At 45.1% G+C, this 19,057-nt stretch overlaps 2 protein-coding genes across 3 annotated transcripts in view; one reads left to right on the top strand and one right to left on the bottom strand.

Annotated features, from left to right (window-relative positions):
• The window catches only part of LOC134803249 (interleukin enhancer-binding factor 2 homolog), a 143,552-nt gene that overhangs the window by 65,488 nt on the left and 59,007 nt on the right, over nucleotides 1–19,057 (bottom strand). The gene's annotated exons all lie outside the window — the stretch shown is intronic.
• Nucleotides 206–19,057, top strand: part of LOC134803420 (poly [ADP-ribose] polymerase tankyrase) — a 34,128-nt gene continuing 15,276 nt past the window's right edge. Inside the window, exons 1-15 of the mRNA XM_063776240.1 lie at nucleotides 206–570; nucleotides 1,355–1,579; nucleotides 1,971–2,066; nucleotides 2,849–3,056; nucleotides 4,108–4,252; nucleotides 5,554–5,662; nucleotides 6,107–6,198; nucleotides 8,097–8,243; nucleotides 9,445–9,568; nucleotides 10,675–10,812; nucleotides 14,126–14,279; nucleotides 14,869–14,937; nucleotides 15,424–15,589; nucleotides 17,198–17,343; nucleotides 18,512–18,585. Of these exons, the coding sequence (XP_063632310.1) occupies nucleotides 381–570; nucleotides 1,355–1,579; nucleotides 1,971–2,066; nucleotides 2,849–3,056; nucleotides 4,108–4,252; nucleotides 5,554–5,662; nucleotides 6,107–6,198; nucleotides 8,097–8,243; nucleotides 9,445–9,568; nucleotides 10,675–10,812; nucleotides 14,126–14,279; nucleotides 14,869–14,937; nucleotides 15,424–15,589; nucleotides 17,198–17,343; nucleotides 18,512–18,585 (2,083 nt within the window). The 5' untranslated portion in view covers nucleotides 206–380. The remainder of the gene's footprint in view (nucleotides 571–1,354; nucleotides 1,580–1,970; nucleotides 2,067–2,848; nucleotides 3,057–4,107; nucleotides 4,253–5,553; nucleotides 5,663–6,106; nucleotides 6,199–8,096; nucleotides 8,244–9,444; nucleotides 9,569–10,674; nucleotides 10,813–14,125; nucleotides 14,280–14,868; nucleotides 14,938–15,423; nucleotides 15,590–17,197; nucleotides 17,344–18,511; nucleotides 18,586–19,057) is intronic.

Genomic DNA, 19,057 nt, shown 5'->3' with positions numbered 1-19,057 from the left:
TAAAATGATACCATACTTAAAAAAACTTCTAATCTCGAGGAAAATTAAGGTATATTTCATTTACCACTATGCTAAGTCGTATCTATAAATTATTTAAATTCGAAAATTTATAATCATCTCTCAATAAGATTAATTATTTGTAGTGTTAAAAAAAATCCACGACAGTATTTTTTTATTCAAGAACGATTCCCATAAACACTGTCTTTAAGTCGGGGTAATGTAGTCTATAAAAGAGCAACACTGAAAAGTAGTTGTCAAAAAAAAATAAGCAAAGAACTTGGCAGCTGTAGCGAAATACGTGTTTTTCTTCGATAAATTAGCGAAAATGGCAGTGTAAAACGACGGTGAATGCATAACTAAATGTGCAACGTGTAATCATAATGTCGAGCCGTCGTTCGATACTCGGTTCGACACTGGACGCTCTACCCGCGCCCACGGATCCACTTCGCGAATTGTTTGAAGCTTGCAAAACTGGTGATGCTGCGCGAGTAAAAAAGTTAATTACTCCACAAACTGTGAATGCCAGGGACACAGCTGGTAGAAAATCTACTCCGCTACACTTCGCTGCAGGTATTCACATAAATTATATGTTGTTTGTTTGTGTTATTATCGTAAATATCAAGTTTATTCATAAGTGAAAGGAGAGGTGTAAGGAAGTCGTTAAATTTGGCCATTGCATAATTAGTTACGGTTGTGATTGCACTGAATTTAGTGCTTTATGCGGTCCGAAACTATTGTTGGGATGTAAATTGAGGGTAACTGCTTGCTGTTATGAAATATCTGACACAAATTTCAAGTTGGTATATGGTTGGGGAATGCTAGAATGTGTTTATAGATTGATAGTAGTTGTTTTGTTTATGTATACATGTTTTTGTGGTCAGGCATCAACTTTTGTGTTGTAGAGTTAGAGCATATGCTTAAAATATCATTGGGCATGTATTGGTTAATTTATTTTAATTAAAACCCAATCTATTTCACAATTTGATAAATATTTAGTATTTGGGTTGTACAAAATTTTTTGTTATATTTCTGTTCCGTCAGCCAGGAGACAATAGTAGTATAATTTGTTAGAAGAAATGTTATACTATGTTTTACTAATATGCCAATTAACACATTCACTGCCAAGAACACGTATGTGTGTTCATTATATACTGGAAACAGAGCGCCCGGCACAGAAAGTGTTAAATGACCCACTATGGGACGGGCTTATTATTAGCCACATAAAACATGTTTCATTACTTTAAATACCATAAGACCAGCATTTTAAGTGGCCCAAGAGAAAGTAACCATGGCAACAAGTAACAAGAAAATGTTTGTTCACCCTTTTCTGAAGTTCCACTGAACAATGTTTCAGGTTATGGTCGCCGAGAAGTGGTAGAGCTCCTAATAGGCGCTGGAGCAGCACTACAGGCCCGAGATGACGGCGGGCTCCAACCATTACACAATGCATGCTCCTTTGGTCATGCTGACGTTGTCCGGGCGCTGCTGAGTGCTGGCGCGGCACCGGCAGCCAGAGATAATTGGGGATATACCCCACTGCACGAGGCAGCTGCCAAGGGGAAGGTTGATGTTTGTATTGGTAAGTGATCTGTGTTTTTCACATACACAGACATAAAATAATCACTAAGGTGCTTTGGGATGTCTTCAAAATTACTCTCCCTTGTCAAAGTTACTCCAATGGTGCTTAAATAGATAAATTCCTTAAAAGTGGAATGAATCCAAAAATAAAAAACAATAGAGTTATAAAATTATCGAATAAATGAAATTAAAAATATTAGATTCAAACTTTCCTAGCTATAATTTTGTACGGTAGGCCCCTTTAGGTAAATAATATAAGTAGTCTTCTAAGCCTAATGTAATTTTTTTCGATTAATAAGCCAACTTATTTACAAAATCCTATAAATATAAATCCTATAAATGTTATAAATTGTATAAGGAAATCATAGTAATACTTGATAACTATATTTCAGCACTACTACAACATGGTGCGGACCCGAACATCAGAAATACGGAAGGAAAGACGCCCTTGGATCTGGCAGATTCTGCCACCAGGCCTGTTCTTACTGGTAAAGTAAAAAATTCTACTGTTTATATAATCGTAAAATCTTTTCTGGGAACATATGAAACCTTTATACATTGTCAGTTTTAAGTCACAAAATATACTGGTTTAATCTCTGGCTGTAACTCTTCTTGACGAAAAATTTTCATCTCTATTTTACCTAAATCTTTGTATGTGAACAAAATCACAATACTACTTTATCCTACTTCCATAATAATTCTAACCCCTTAAAGAGTGATTTCTTTGATAAAAACTATGCAATATCCTTTCCGGGGACTCAAATCTAATTAATAGTAAGTATTGCTAAATGGGCAGAAGTCTGCCACCTGATAGCTCACGAACGTCGCTCTCAATAATCAGTACAGTCACCTGCAATAATATGTTACTCTCGAACGCCGCATAAATATGTGACACGCTCTTATGGGTCTACAAATAAGATCGTGTTAGATATTTTTGCGGCCTTCGTAGTGTAACATATCGATCGAAATAGGCCAGGACAGTGATATATGATGATATGAAGCTATTTTATTCACCAAACCACAGAATAAATAATACTGCTGAATAATAGTACTGGGTACCGAAGGTTCACTCTCAAAACGCGTCGATTACGACGGATATGACCGCTAGATGGCGCAAGCGCGAGCAGGCGTCTGTTCCGTAGCGGTGCGTAGCAACTACTACTGCTAGACACCAAAATTAGTGTGGGCAGCATGTACTTGTAGCGACGCGACGAAAGCGCGGAGTGAGCCACGCCTGGCCAAACTGATTTTGTCTCTTTAATTATGGCAGGTGAATACTGCGCAGCAGAAGTGTTAGAAGCAGCGCGTTCAGGCGCCGACGAGCGGCTCGCGGCGCTTCTAACCCCTCTGAACGTCAACGTGCACGCTGGGGATGGTCGCCGCTCTACCCCCTTACATTTAGCTGCTGGATATAACCGTGCACGGGCGGTACGGTTGTTATTGCAGAGAGGGGCGGACACGCATGCTAAAGACAAGGGGTAAGTTTATGTCGGTATACTTACGAGTAGCACTCACACACACACTGTACTAATTGCAAAAAAACCGGCCAAGTGCGAGTCGGACTTGCGCACGAAGGGTTCCGTACCATTACACAAAAAACGGAATAATAATCACGTTTGTTGTATGATGTTGTATGAGAGCCCCACTTAAATATTTATTATATTTTATTTTTAGTATTTGTTATTATAGCGCCAACACGGTTCATGAGTTATAGCCTGGTAACAGAAAGACGGACAGCAGTCTTAGTAATGGTATCCCGTTTTTACCCTTTGGGTACGGAATTCTAAAAAGTGGATGAATGAATCAGTGAATGTGATGAAATGAGTGATTTATGTGCATCAAGCAGCAAGCAGAATAATAAGAATAAATGAAATTATTCTTATTATTCTTGATATTAAAAGGGATCGTATTTTGTAAATCCGTCAATAAATGCCTTGTTGGTGTGTGTAATGTTAAAGATATTAAGAGATGGCAGGATGCTGACTAATCTTTTATTATAAGTTAATCAATCTAAATTTAATAGTGGAAAAATTACTGTCTTTGTAATCCAGAGGCCGTGAGTTCAAGTCTCACCCAAGGACAGTAATTTTTACACTTTTGAATGTATTCTAAGCTTAATAGCATCGTTTGCAGATGTCTCTGCTTGTTTTAAATTAAATTAACTTAATCAATTGATCAACTTACCGTGGGGCTTAGTCAATTTGTGTAAAAATGTCCTATAATATTTTTATTTTTTATTTTTATTTTTTATCAACTAAGGTGGTTTAGTTTTGTGAATTTTACCAAACCAATTTTAAACTAGTCTAGCCTAAATTGTGCAGACAGATTCGACATGATTATACTATGATACCTTACTATTGGTTTCTATCCATCATAAAACACAGCTAGAGTCTGTCTAGGCTAACTCTGCATTAAGTACTGCTTTACGTAATTTTTTTTATATTAATTTAACATTATCACTTGACAAGTCAGAACAGAGGTTCCTTGGTCCGAGATCTGATGCCATTCAACAACCATTTTCCGTTCCAGTGGCTTGGTGCCCCTTCACAACGCCTGCTCGTACGGGCACTATGAAGTTACGGAGCTGCTAGTCCGCGCTGGTGCCGACGTCAACGCCACAGATCTGTGGGCCTTCACACCGCTACATGAGGCCGCGAGCAAGGCGCGGCTAGAGGTAAACCTAATCTCGTGTTGCACGGTGACTAAAAAATAACTGCATTCCCGTTGCCAGGGAGGTTTTGGGATTATACTGAGCAACTTCTACTATAGGACCAACCGCGAAATCGCGAAAAAAAAATTTGGCTGTTTCACACATTTTGGCTGGTCCTTTTTCTATGGGAGAATAATTTTTTTTTTGCGATTACGGGGTTGGTCCCATAGTAAAAGTTGCTCAGTATCTTCCCAAAACCTCCCTGGCAACGGGAAAGCAGTTATTTTTTAGCCACCATGGATATATACACCGTTCAAGTATGATACACAGAAGTAGATGTCATATACGAAAGAAATAATGACCAAGGCTCCAGTGGCTGGCTCTGGGGCTGGAATCGGCCTCCAGTGGCTGGCCCTGGGGCTTAATATCTTATTGTTTTCGGGGGCCCTTGCGGATGGATACACTTCGACCCATATCTTGCCCTGGATCTTTTGGCCCTGGGGCTGGAATCGAACCAGCGTGCTCTGTATTCGCGGCAGATGCTTAGACCACACGGCCACCTGGGCCACGGTGCCATGGTCCGAATTTTCTCAAGTATAGGCGATCAGTTGAGAAGGAGGCTGGCTTAACTGGACTCGGCTGGAAAGAGCTGGAAACAGCCGCTCAAGATCGCGACAAATTGAGAATTCTTCTGCGAGCCCTATGTCCCTAACGAGGGATAACAGGAATGCATCATCATCATATGCATTCTCAAGCCCGCCCACTTGCACCATTTCACACCCGGGTTAACCGGTTAAACCTGTCGCGATTATAAAATTAATAATAATATTTACCATACCTCATATACAACATAATAACGGCCCATGACGGATGGACCGATTTCGATGCGGTTTTTACGTGTAAGCGAGTTTTCCTCCGGTTCTTAGCTATGTTTCATAGAAATCGATCCAGCAGTTTGAAGAGTATCAGCTCTTTTCCAAAATGATGAAGGCATTTTTGACATATTGGTTTAAAATATTATGATTAGCGTAGATTTTTTTTAGGAGCCTATATTGTGTCCCACGGCTGGGCCAAGGCCTCCCCTGTCTTCCGCCACTCGTCACGGCTTTGTGCATGCTCCCGCCAGTCGCCACAGAATGAGTCCAGGTCGTTTAGCCATCTCGTTTTTGGTCTGCCTCTGCCTCGGGTGAACTGTGGTGCCCATTCGGTCGCTATTTTGGCCCATCTGTTCGGGTACATCCGACAGATATGTCCCGCCTAATCCCACTTAAGCTTGGCGGCCTTGCAATTTTTTATTGTATAGTTATTTTACTCTATGTTTCCAGGTGTGTTCGCTCCTGCTAAGCGAAGGCGCGGACCCCACACTTCTAAACTGCCACGGCAAGTCCGCTTTAGACGTAGCGCCGACCCGAGAACTGCAGGAGCGGCTAGCGTGTAAGTATTAAATAAGTTTTTGGCAAAAATTTCATTTTTGGTACAAGCTTCTATGGCTGACTGTACTTTTCTTACGACAGACAACTAATACTCATCGAGACAATTCTAAAAACCCCTAACACAATTAGATTGCGTTGTTTCATCACAGAGTTCCTATGGCCACCTCCTGTCTCCATCATCAGATCAGCTCGATGGTACCATAATATTGCATTGTCATCCGATTTATACATGCATTCAAAATTTCAGCTCAATCGGAAACCGGGAAGTGGATCAAATTTAACTTGCAAGATTTGATTACAGACCGACAGACAAAGGGACAGGTGAAAGTAAATAAAAACTTGTAAAAACCGGCCAAGTGCGAGTCGGACTGACGCGGATTCACGTTTCGGCATTGAATAAGTTATTCACCAATGATGGGCTGATAATATGTTTTTATTTTTACAGTCGAATACCGAGGGCATTGCTTGCTGGAGGCGTGTCGTTTGGCGGAGCCGGCCAGAGTCAAAAAACAGTTATCATCACTCAACAATCCACCTGTAAGATTTTTTTCTCGGTCGGAAAGTGTCAACTTTCGGCCCGCTGTGCCAAACGAAGTTGTCGCTTTCCGGCTCCGTCGAGCAGAAAAATAGTAGTAGTAGTAGTGTAGTAGTAAATAGTAGTAGTAGTAGTAAACCTTGGGTAAACAAGAAAGCCTCTGATCATATATTTTCGACAATTACACGTGATCTGAGACATTTAGTTACCCTATTTAGTCAACCTAACGGACCTAACAATCTGTTTTTGTAAAAAAAAAATGATCTCTTTAACATTTTCGACGAAGTGTTTCGACATCGGTGATATTTCTGGTTGTCGGTAGTCTGTAGAGGTCCATGATTATTGATTACTACCAAACCACAGTATAATAAATAGTACTAACGTACAGTATGGACACTCCCTGCCTCCCGTTGAAAGTGCCGCCCACCCGCTCTCGGTTACCTCTCAGTTACCGGCTGGCAAGGACGCGACAACGCGGTGCGCAGAGCGGAGGCCACGTAAAATATTCCAATATTAAACAAATATTTACAAAACCTATCAGATCACACTGAAAACAACACAATATCTATATGAACAAAAAATCATGTTTTCAACTTACGTAATATTTTGGTGGCCTGAATTTCCTTACAAAAATTGTGTTACTTCGTTTATACTGATTCAAAATAGGAAAATATTGTATAAATCGAGCTTAGATCTATCAGATACCCACCTTACAGCATAATACGATTCTTATTTCTTCCTAATTCGCGCAATGAGTTTTGAGTCATTGAGGTCATCGAACTTGACAACAAAATGGCGGGAACCCTAGCACGTCTTATCTCACTCACACAAGCATGGTACGCGTTCACCTACACGAGCTTAGACTGTGTGCGTAGGAACGCGTTTGTTTCATACATTTGATCGCCAGTGTCCGAGGTGTGACCAAACAACTAGAAATATTATCAAAACGTTATGTTTGTGTCTGGTTAAAATTTCACCGTGCAATATCAAAACCTAGATTCTTATTATTTTTAGAAATATCAAAATAGTAGAATATATAGGGAATATAACGCGAAAGTCTGCGTAGGGGGCGCCACTACGACAATCCATCACAAACGGGGAGTCTACGGCGAAACAAGGAAATCGAAATTTCGTTATCTAACCTCTCTATCACTCTTGCATATTCGAGCGATAAAGTGGCAGATAACTAAATTTCTATTTTTGCGTTTCCCGGTAGGCCCTTGTTAACAAACCGCCTTGATGCATAAATGTCATATTTTAATGTGTGAAAATTTGTCAAAAATCAGTTTAAGTATGTATACGTTACTCTGGTTTACGATAGGCGCTAGTGCTGACTGCTGCACTCTGGCGGCAGAACATTGCAGTAATACCCCCTATTTGTAAGCGATATTCTTGTCACGCGATAACGACATATCGGTGCGACTTGTAATAAAAAAACCAGGCAAGTGCGAGTCGGACTCGCGCACGAAGGGTTCCGTACCATAATGCAAAAAAAAAAAAAAAAAAACGAAAAAAAAAGCAAAAAAAAACGGTCACCCATCCAAGTACTGACCACTCCCGACGTTGCTTAACTTTGGTCAAAAATCACGTTTGTTGTATGGGAGCCCCATTTAAATCTTTATTTTATTCTGTTTTTAGTATTTGTTGTTATAGCGGCAACAGAAATACATCATCTGTGAAAATTTCAACTGTCTAGCTATCACGGTTCGTGAGATACAGCCTGGTGACAGACGGACGGACGGACGGACAGCGAAGTCTTAGTAATAGGGTCCCGTTTTACCCTTTGGGTACGGAACCCTAAAAAAAACTAATAAAAAAATTGACCGGACAAAACCCTTTAGCTAAGGAGATACATCTGCGAAATGTCAGAAACTTGATAATAAAGGCGGTGTTTTTTCAGGTGAACCCGGAGAGTTCCCCGTCGAGCCCGGCGACGACGGGCTCGACGCCGTGCGCGGCGGAGGCGCTGGCCAACTTCCAGCACGCGGCCAGCGGCGACCGCCCGCTGCACGCCGCCGCCGCCAGCGTCTACCCCAAGCGGAAACAGGTACAACAACAGGAAAAAGGATGATTCACGTTAGACCGGGCCGTGGCCGGGCCGGAGATTCCGGAGCTTCGTTCTTTATGGAAGTCATCACCGGGGCTCGGGTGTGGCGCGGTGAGGGCCCGGCCCGGTCATAGTCCTGACGTCCCGGAACCTCCTGACAACCCGAAGACTAGGGCTTGTGTTTATTACATTAACACAAGCCCTAGTGTTAATGTAATAAACTAGTGTCGTGTGGCCCAGACGCCCCGGCCCCGGAACGGCCCGGTCATGGTGGCGCTCCTGAGAGCCCCTGTGTTGGCTCGCTCCGGCCCGGTCTAACGTGAGTCATCCTTAATACTGTTATATATAGTTAGGATTCGGGGCGGCAGAGTAATACACAAGTATAGGTATATGAATGGAATTAACTGTTTATTTTGAATTTGCCTAACATTATATACATGTAGGTTTGTCGCTGACACAAGCAATATGCGTTTATGTTACGGTACACCAGAGTGCTACCGTTAAACACTGAAAGTGAATAATTGCCATATTACACAAGACATTCACTGTTCTCTGACAATACTATTCAATAACTTAAACCCAACTTTTTCCTAATAATACCTTCTCCACTATTATAAGACGAAAGGGGACCATTTTGAACCATTTCCGTATTAATATAAAGTTTAAACGGACTCAGCCTGCATTCCCATCCACAATGTTATATTAACCTTTTGGACGCCAATGACCGATATATCCGCACCGCAGGCTCAACGCCAAAGACTGATTAATCGGTCACAGACCACAAAGCAACATAGACCTATGTGCATATGCATAAAGTTCAATTTCAGTTTTGACACTTCGGCAGGCGTGGCTCACTCCGCGATTTCATCGCTTTGCTACAGGTAGCTAAAAGTACATCCGTTCCACACCAATTTTGGTGGCTAGTCATAAGCCGCGCGTGGCGCTGTCGCCACCTAGCGGCCATATCTGTCCTGATCGTAACAGACGCGTTTTGTTAGAGAGTGAGTCTTCTGTACCTAGTACTATTATTTATTGTGTGACTTCGGTGACGTGGCGTCCGAATGACAGCTTTTGTGTTTGACACGGCGTAAGAGAGAGGCGCTTCTCCATACAAACGTAGCCTAATTTCCTCTCTGGATGTTGACATAACGGAAAATATTTTTGCATAATTTGATGAAGTTTATATTTGACATTTTAACAGGTGATGGAGATGTTAATAAGAAAGGGGGCCCGAGTCAACGAGAAGAATAAGGAGGGGCAGACGCCGCTACACATAGCCACAGAGCATTCGCACCTAGACGCCATGGACCTTTTGTTACGGCACGGTAAGGGTCTCTACACGCCATAATAGGGTATTAACTATTACTTATGAAAGCAGAAGAATATAAATGATCGAATTAGATTAATAATTGTTACATATTTGCCGTGACTTATTTTTAAAACGTGTTTTTCAATTAAAAGACACATCAAGATTAAACATCTTTTTTCTAATGCTAAAAAAACGAACTATAGTTTGAAGGTATTATGGGCCAATTTACCTGCTTTAAAATAAAAATATTCAAACAGCTATAGTTAGTAAGATTGTTGAATTGTTTTCAGAGTACAGATGTAGTGCATTTTCCATCGTATTTTCTCGGAAACGTTCGTATTTATCATGATACTTCAGTCAGCGTCAGTACTTTTAGTACCGAGACTGACTGAAATAGCACGACACGTTCGTACGTTTCCGTGAAAATACGATGGAAAATAATTATGCACTACATATGTAAGGGCAGTATTCCATCTGTCCAATACTGGTCCAATGTGAATTAATTGCGTCTCACACTTTGCTTAATGAGAAAGTGAGACGCAATGACATTAAAGAAATTGGACAAGTGGAATACCATCATAAGATAGTTGAATTGTTTTCAGAGTATAGTTATTAGTAGTGATGTACCGACTATTGATTTGGCCGACTAGCCGACTAATCGGCGCTCGGATGGCCGATTAGTCGGCCGACTAGTTGGCTCGTCGGCCGGATCATTAGTTTCGTCTAGGTTCGGTTCAGATGCACTTAAAAAACAACCGTTTTTCTCCTTTTGTCGCGCTATTCGTCATATTATAAATAGTAACGCTGAAAAATTTAATAAATGAAAAAATCCTAAGGCTATATTTGATGCGACAACCGGACAATTGGACAAGAAAGCGACCAAGCGGTCAATATTTCGAACAAAAGTTTTCGTAAGCATCCTAAATAGGAATTTGGGTAAAATAAGTGAAAAACTTATGGTAAATCTTTGCTGTTTATTTCTTGTTGCCCTATTTTTCTGTCACTTATAAAGTGCCGACTAATCGTCCATTTTTTCGACTAGTCGCCGACTACAAATGAGGCCGGATAGTCGGCTTTCCCGACTAGTCGGTACATCCCTAGTTATTAGATGTTGTCGTGCAGGTGCGAAGGTGAACGCGATGGACGGGCGCGGCATGAGCGCGCTGTCGCTGGCGGCGCGCGCGGACGCGGCGGCGGCGTGCCGGCTGCTGCTGGCGTGTGGTGCGCACGCGCAGGAGCCCAGCTACCCTGCACCCATGGGTGAGCCTCTATATACATGAGCGCGCTGTCGCTGGCGGCGCGCGCGGACGCGGCGGCGGCGTGCCGGCTGCTGCTGGCGTGTGGTGCGCACGCGCAGGAGCCCAGCTACCCTGCACCCATGGGTGAGCCTCTATATACATGAGCGCGCTGTCGCTGGCGGCGCGCGCGGACGCGGCGGCGGCGTGCCGGCTGCTGCTGGCGTGTGGTGCGCACGCGCAGGAGCCCAGCTACCCTGCACCCATGGGTGAGCCTCTATATACATGAGCGCGCTGTCGCTGGCGGCGCGCGCGGACGCGGCGGCGGCGTGCCGGCTGCTGCTGGCGTGTGGTGCGCACGCGCAGGAGCCCAGCTACCCTGCACCCATGGGTGAGCCTCTATATACATGAGCGCGCTGTCGCTGGCGGCGCGCGCGGACGCGGCGGCGGCGTGCCGGCTGCTGCTGGCGTGTGGTGCGCACGCGCAGGAGCCCAGCTACCCTGCACCCATGGGTGAGCCTCTATATACATGAGCGCGCTGTCGCTGGCGGCGCGCGCGGACGCGGCGGCGGCGTGCCGGCTGCTGCTGGCGTGTGGTGCGCACGCGCAGGAGCCCAGCTACCCTGCACCCATGGGTGAGCCTCTATATACATGAGCGCGCTGTCGCTGGCGGCGCGCGCGGACGCGGCGGCGGCGTGCCGGCTGCTGCTGGCGTGTGGTGCGCACGCGCAGGAGCCCAGCTACCCTGCACCCATGGGTGAGCCTCTATATACATGAGCGCGCTGTCGCTGGCGGCGCGCGCGGACGCGGCGGCGGCGTGCCGGCTGCTGCTGGCGTGTGGTGCGCACGCGCAGGAGCCCAGCTACCCTGCACCCATGGGTGAGCCTCTATATACATGAGCGCGCTGTCGCTGGCGGCGCGCGCGGACGCGGCGGCGGCGTGCCGGCTGCTGCTGGCGTGTGGTGCGCACGCGCAGGAGCCCAGCTACCCTGCACCCATGGGTGAGCCTCTATATACATGAGCGCGCTGTCGCTGGCGGCGCGCGCGGACGCGGCGGCGGCGTGCCGGCTGCTGCTGGCGTGTGGTGCGCACGCGCAGGAGCCCAGCTACCCTGCACCCATGGGTGAGCCTCTATATACATGAGCGCGCTGTCGCTGGCGGCGCGCGCGGACGCGGCGGCGGCGTGCCGGCTGCTGCTGGCGTGTGGTGCGCACGCGCAGGAGCCCAGCTACCCTGCACCCATGGGTGAGCCTCTATATACATGAGCGCGCTGTCGCTGGCGGCGCGCGCGGACGCGGCGGCGGCGTGCCGGCTGCTGCTGGCGTGTGGTGCGCACGCGCAGGAGCCCAGCTACCCTGCACCCATGGGTGAGCCTCTATATACATGAGCGCGCTGTCGCTGGCGGCGCGCGCGGACGCGGCGGCGGCGTGCCGGCTGCTGCTGGCGTGTGGTGCGCACGCGCAGGAGCCCAGCTACCCTGCACCCATGGGTGAGCCTCGACCACCCTGTCTCGCTAAATTATAATAATAATTCAGCCTATATATGTCCCACTGCTGGGCACAGGCCTCCTCTCATGCGCGAGAGGGCTTGGGCTATAGTCCCCAGCCAAATGCGGATTGCGGATCCTGGCAGGGTCGCCATGTGAGGTGGGACGTTGAATGAAAATACTTGCTTGGAGTATCGATCTATAATGTCTTGAATAACATATTGTAAGAGCTTATATAGGGCTTAATTAAGGCAGTGTGAGTGTACGCGAAGCACACCCACTACAACTTCACATACACCTTTGAATTTCTTCGCAGATGTATGCAGGTTTCCTCCCGATGTTTTCCTTCACCGAAAAGCTAATAGTGGTAAATATCAAATGATATTTCGTACATACGTTCCGAAAAACTCATTGGTACGATCCAGGAATTATATGCTGCCCAATTTTTTCACCATCCTAGAATGTTGGACTACCTATCACTCATATAAATAATTGTTACTATAACAATCCTATTATTTTGATCACACCGGCTGGTTGTTCAAAAAATGATAAGTAAGTTGCATTTTATTCGCATGTGAGGCAAAGTAATCAAATGCAAATTTTGAGTGGTTTTCTTATGTTTGAATGATAAATATTGAATAACATTCATTTTGAATCGATTTGCTTTGATTTTGTTTGATATTTCACAGTTAGTATTTTCCTTGTGTTGATGTGATGAAAAACTTTGTGTTTCACTCGGTGGCAAAATTAGTTTAACCCTCGAAACTTGCTCGAAACCCTCGCAACATTTTTCGAACTACGCTCGTGGTTTAGTTTTGGAATCTTACGGTTGCTCGGGTATCAATATTAGCACAAGAGGTTAAACAACTTCGCCCCCTTGTAAAACAATAGTACATTATTGTCGAGGCTCGGAAGTAGCTACTTGCAGGCTGAGGATTCGTTTTAAACGGACGACCTTGGGAGTCCGTTTAATTGAATCCGAAGCCAGCAAGTAGCCTTCCAGCCGAGTCATATATTGTAACGGTGCGTGTAACGAAGCGTTACACTATCGACCTTCATACTATTTCTGGCACCATACAAATTCTAAATTCCCTTTTGAAATTCAAATCCTATTCCAAATTCCATTCAATGATTTTTATTTCCAGTTCGATCACATACTCTGATCGATAAACATCATTTAATCTAACAGACTGTACTTCCCAAGTTTCTAAACACGACCGTTTAAGTGTGATTTTTATTAGTAAACGTAATAATTCATAAGTGCGTGCAGTTGGAATTTTCAAATGGAATTTGGAATAGGATTTGAATTTCAAAAGGGAATTTAGAATTTGTATGGTGCCAGAAATAGTATGAAGGTCGATAGTGTAACGCTTCGTTACACGCACCGTTACATATATAGTGCTTTTCTCAAAAATAGTGCAAGAAAAATAAATATCATAGAAATATTTTACAAAAGCAACGTTCTTAGGTATATATTTTCACAGAAAAAAGTAGAAACAATTGAAAAAATTTGCTTTGCCGCCTTTTTATTTTTTTAATAAAAAAGTAGAAGTGTATTTTTCTGCCGAAAATACGCCAACCTATTTGAGACAGCTAAATAGTCGCGGTACTAATCATCTGTTTGGCTGTTTAATGGGCCTGTGCCTTCATTTGATATGGCCATTTCAACTTTTAAAAAGTTTGGAACTCGACAAATAATGGAATTTGTATGCAACATTGCAGTCCCAAAATCGAGACTGCAATGTTTTTAACTTTTTAATTTTTAACTGACCATAAACTACGTGCTTCGCAACCTATTTTTTAAACGGCAAAGTCGACTTTGCCGTCCATTTTTGAGAAAATAACTTTGCAGACGCATGCGCGAACGCGGCGGCCCTACGTCTACTAGAAGCGGCCCGGACGGGCGACGTGGAAGCGGCGCGAGCGGCGCTAGACGCGCGACCGCGGCTCGTCAACTGCAGAGACGTCGACGGCCGCCACTCCACCCCGCTACACTTCGCGGCCGGGTGCGTACAGACAGACAGACAGACATCTACTAAAGGCAACCGCTACAGACAGATAATCAAGCCATACGTGCAAAAAATGTTAATCCATATCTCAACCTCGCCTCATAATTAGAGAACGCAAACCGGTTTTTATATGTATGAAATTTCGGTTAATAACCGGCTATTTACCGGTTTTCACCTTAGAGAATATAACCCGTTGGTTATCATTAACAGGCGGTCCCCTCTGTCGGAAATAGGCGGCCAATGGTCAACGACATGTCAACCACATGTATGGACTGACGTTTATCTGACATGGCTATGATTACGTTACGTATACATTTGATGTGCCCCTCCCCCACAAAAAACGGCAGACTATTTTGTACCGAAAATTATAGACATGGCGTCTCCGTTGGTTATATCCTTTAAGGTTTTCACATACAATAAAAAACCGGTTTGCATTCCCTACATATAATATTATTTTAAAATTTAATGACAAGTCGTTTTGTAACAAAACTCATTCTAAATTACAGAATAGATTTGTCTTGTTCATCTTACGGAAATGTCTGATACTGTAGATTATGTTAATGAATGAAAATATATCTCCTTGCAGGTACAATAGGTTACCACTTGCTCAATTACTATTACAAAGGGGCGCCGATGTCCACGCGAAAGACAAAGGGTGAGTGCTGTTCAAAAAAGTCATATAAAGGCTCATTTAGACGGTGCGAGAACCCTCATGCGAGTTTCATTACATTGCGGTATTTGATTGTTCGCCTGAATTGGTTGTAACCAATAGTCCCCAATGTAACTAAAATCGCATACGAGTTCTCGCGCCGTCTAAATCAGCCATAAGGGTGATAAGTTCTCGTGATGATAATAAATAAATATTATAGGACCAGTAGGACGTTATTACATATATAAATAAGGCCTGTGTTGTACGTAGACAACACAAGCCACAACGCAAGTGGAATGATGCTCTTAAGGATGACTTACCGTTATGTAAACATTACATTTTGACATCTAACTGAGAACTATACCTCTCGCGTCTTAATGATGGTTCCACTGTTAATTTTAGGCCTTCAAAGCTGGGAACTGAAGGGTAAATTAAATGTTTATAACAGTGTCATCTAGTGGACCGAAAAATAAACTAAACCATCTATTTCAGCGGCCTAGTCCCCCTCCACAACGCTTGTTCATACGGGCACTACGAAGTGACCGAGCTACTAGTGTCGTGCGGCGCCGGAGTGAACGCGGCGGATCTGTGGCGGTTCACGCCGCTACACGAGGCCGCGGCCAAGGGCAAGGCGGACATCGTGCGGCTGCTGCTCAAGGTATCACTTCTGTACAGTGCCTGTCATATACAATACTCTGTATAACGCGTGTTCACACGGGCACTACGAAGTGACCGAGCTACTAGTGTCGTGCGGCGCCGGAGTGAACGCGGCGGACCTGTGGCGGTTCACGCCGCTACACGAGGCCGCGGCCAAGGGCAAGGCGGACATCGTGCGGCTGCTGCTCAAGGTATCACTTCTGTACTGACAGTGCCTGTCATATACAATACTGTATAACGCGTGTTCACACGGGCACTACGAAGTGACTGAGCTACTGGTGTCGTGCGGCGCCGGAGTGAACGCGGCGGATCTGTGGCGGTTCACGCCGCTACACGAGGCCGCGGCCAAGGGCAAGGCGGACATCGTGCGGCTGCTGCTCAAGGTATCACTTCTGTACAGTGCCTGTCATATACAATACTCTGTATAACGCGTGTTCACACGGGCACTACGAAGTGACCGAGCTACTAGTGTCGTGCGGCGCCGGAGTGAACGCGGCGGACCTGTGGCGGTTCACGCCGCTACACGAGGCCGCGGCCAAGGGCAAGGCGGACATCGTGCGGCTGCTGCTCAAGGTATCACTTCTGTACTGACAGTGCCTGTCATATACAATACTGTATAACGCGTGTTCACACGGGCACTACGAAGTGACTGAGCTACTGGTGTCGTGCGGCGCCGGAGTGAACGCGGCGGATCTGTGGCGGTTCACGCCGCTACACGAGGCCGCGGCCAAGGGCAAGGCGGACATCGTGCGGCTGCTGCTCAAGGTATCACTTCTGTACAGTGCCTGTCATATACAATACTCTGTATAACGCGTGTTCACACGGGCACTACGAAGTGACCGAGCTACTAGTGTCGTGCGGCGCCGGAGTGAACGCGGCGGACCTGTGGCGGTTCACGCCGCTACACGAGGCCGCGGCCAAGGGCAAGGCGGACATCGTGCGGCTGCTACTCAAGGTATCACTTCTGTACTGACAGTGCCTGTCATATACAATACTGTATAACGCGTGTTCACACGGGCACTACGAAGTGACCGAGCTACTAGTGTCGTGCGGCGCCGGAGTGAACGCGGCGGATCTGTGGCGGTTCACGCCGCTACACGAGGCCGCGGCCAAGGGCAAGGCGGACATCGTGCGGCTGCTGCTCAAGGTATCACTTCTGTACAGTGCCTGTCATATACAATACTCTGTATAACGCGTGTTCACACGGGCACTACGAAGTGACTGAGCTACTGGTGGCGTGCGGCGCCGGAGTGAACGCGGCGGATCTGTGGCGGTTCACGCCGCTACACGAGGCCGCGGCCAAGGGCAAGGCGGACATCGTGCGGCTGCTGCTCAAGGTATCACTTCTGTACTGCCAGTGCCTGTCATATACAATACTGTATAACGCGTGTTCACACGGGCACTACGAAGTGACCGAGCTACTGGTGTCGTGCGGCGCCGGAGTGAACGCGGCGGATCTGTGGCGGTTCACGCCGCTACACGAGGCCGCGTGAAACTTCGACAAACCACTAACGCCATCTAGTGATAATGTACCTATCACGTTTACTTGGCCTACACATACTTTTTACTTTGACAGTGTTACAATTTCTTCATTCTGTTTCGTTTCCAGCACGGCGCGGACCCGACGCGACGGAATCGAGACGGACTGACGCCCCTGCAACTAGTCCGGAGTGGAGACTCCGACACGGCCGACGCGCTGCGCGGCGACGCGGCGCTGCTCGACGCGGCCAAGCGCGGCGAGCTGGCGAGAGCTAGGTGTGTACAAATATGTTTCATATAATGCACATATTACAGGAATACTCATTTCAGGAATTTATATGAAACACTAGCATGTGATGTCACAATCAAATTACCTACTCTTTATAGTTTTATACGGGTTTTTAAATAGAAATTGTGTCTAAAAATAACTGCTGTCTACGTTTCTCTATTAATCTTCGGATGCTTTATTTCATGCATGGTGTATAATAATTTATTTTAAATACAGTCAAATACCCTATTATATGGTAAAATTAACGCCCATCACGCATTTGACACCCTGGACTTGTAAGAGTATAAAATATCCTGCGATAACGTAGTATAAAAATATAACTCTTGACTTGGTAAACTGCTGCAGCAGGAATCCTAGAAAAAACAGAAAAAAAAACCAACAGCTCAAAATGATGCATAAAAGCGAAAGGGTTACAGTCTATTAATGCCACAAAAATGCATTCCATTCTCGTTGTGGCAACTAGTATACAATTGTAGGAACGCTTAATTCGATACTTGATGTACGGTACATTGGTACCAAAACGACTATTGACGACCAGTCTGGCCTAGTGGGTAGTGACCCTGCCTGTGAAGCCGATGGTCCTGGGTTCGAATCCCAGTAAGGGCATTTATTTGTGTGATGACACAGATATTTGTTCCTGAGTCATGGGTGTTTTCTATGTATTTAAGTATTTATATATTATATATATCGTTGTCTGAGTACCCACAACACAAGCCTTCTTGAGCTTACTGTGGGACTTAGTCAATCTGTGTAAGAGTGTCCTATAATATTTATTTATTTATTTTATTATTTTCGTAGTCGACATCTAGCATCGAGTAGTGAATTTATCAGTACTGCTACTTGTCAATAGATGTTGCGGCGACCGACGAGTCTAATGCTCAACAATTTTCAGCTATTGCTATTATATTATAACCGGATTAACCGGAACTCTATTTTCAACTCCTGCTAACTTAGTTGTAAATTGTTGTTCAATACAATTTTCGTGAGTCGCCACACGAGAGACATCTAGTATCGAGTAGCGGTACTGATAATTCCGCTATTCGATGCTAGATGTCGACTACGAAAATAATAGTCGTTTTGTATGTAGACAACAGAGATTTAAAAAAAGCGTGATTGCACAAATAACAATTATAAAATTTTATGTTTTTGTTGCAGGAAATTAATAACACCACAAAACGTGAATTGTAGAGACGCTCATGGAAGGAATTCCACACCACTACACCTTGCCGGTATGATTTATTATTAGATATATATGTATAATAGTAAATAAACTACATATTAATGATATCCTCATGGTATAATGATATACTCCGCCTGGTACTCTCTTCCGACCGCGTGACTGACACAAGCCTACGTCATCATGCGACAGCGCTATATGATAATATGCAATAGCGCTATATAAAGTGGCAATGTTATTGTGACGTAGGCTTGTGTCACTCTGGGAAGAGAAGACCATGTTTTATTAGACTATGGATATGCTATAGGGACCGTGCGCGTTGGAGGGTCTGCCATCTTGTGGCCTGAATCGGAAACATATGTGCACATGTACATTGCCAAAGCAAGTGCTACCATTTACCGTTCTTGTCGGTACATTTCCTTGTGCATAGTAGGTTCTGCCATCTTGTGGGCTACATCGGAAGCATAAACGACACATTTACGCCTCGCGCCACAAATCTGACGGCTCCTATGCTGCCCCTATAG

Source organism: Cydia splendana, chromosome 26 (assembly GCF_910591565.1).
Source record: "Cydia splendana chromosome 26, ilCydSple1.2, whole genome shotgun sequence".
Lineage (NCBI taxonomy): Eukaryota > Metazoa > Arthropoda > Insecta > Lepidoptera > Tortricidae > Cydia > Cydia splendana.
Note: the sequence above shows the minus strand (reverse complement) of the source record. Positions and strands in the feature narration are given on the sequence as shown.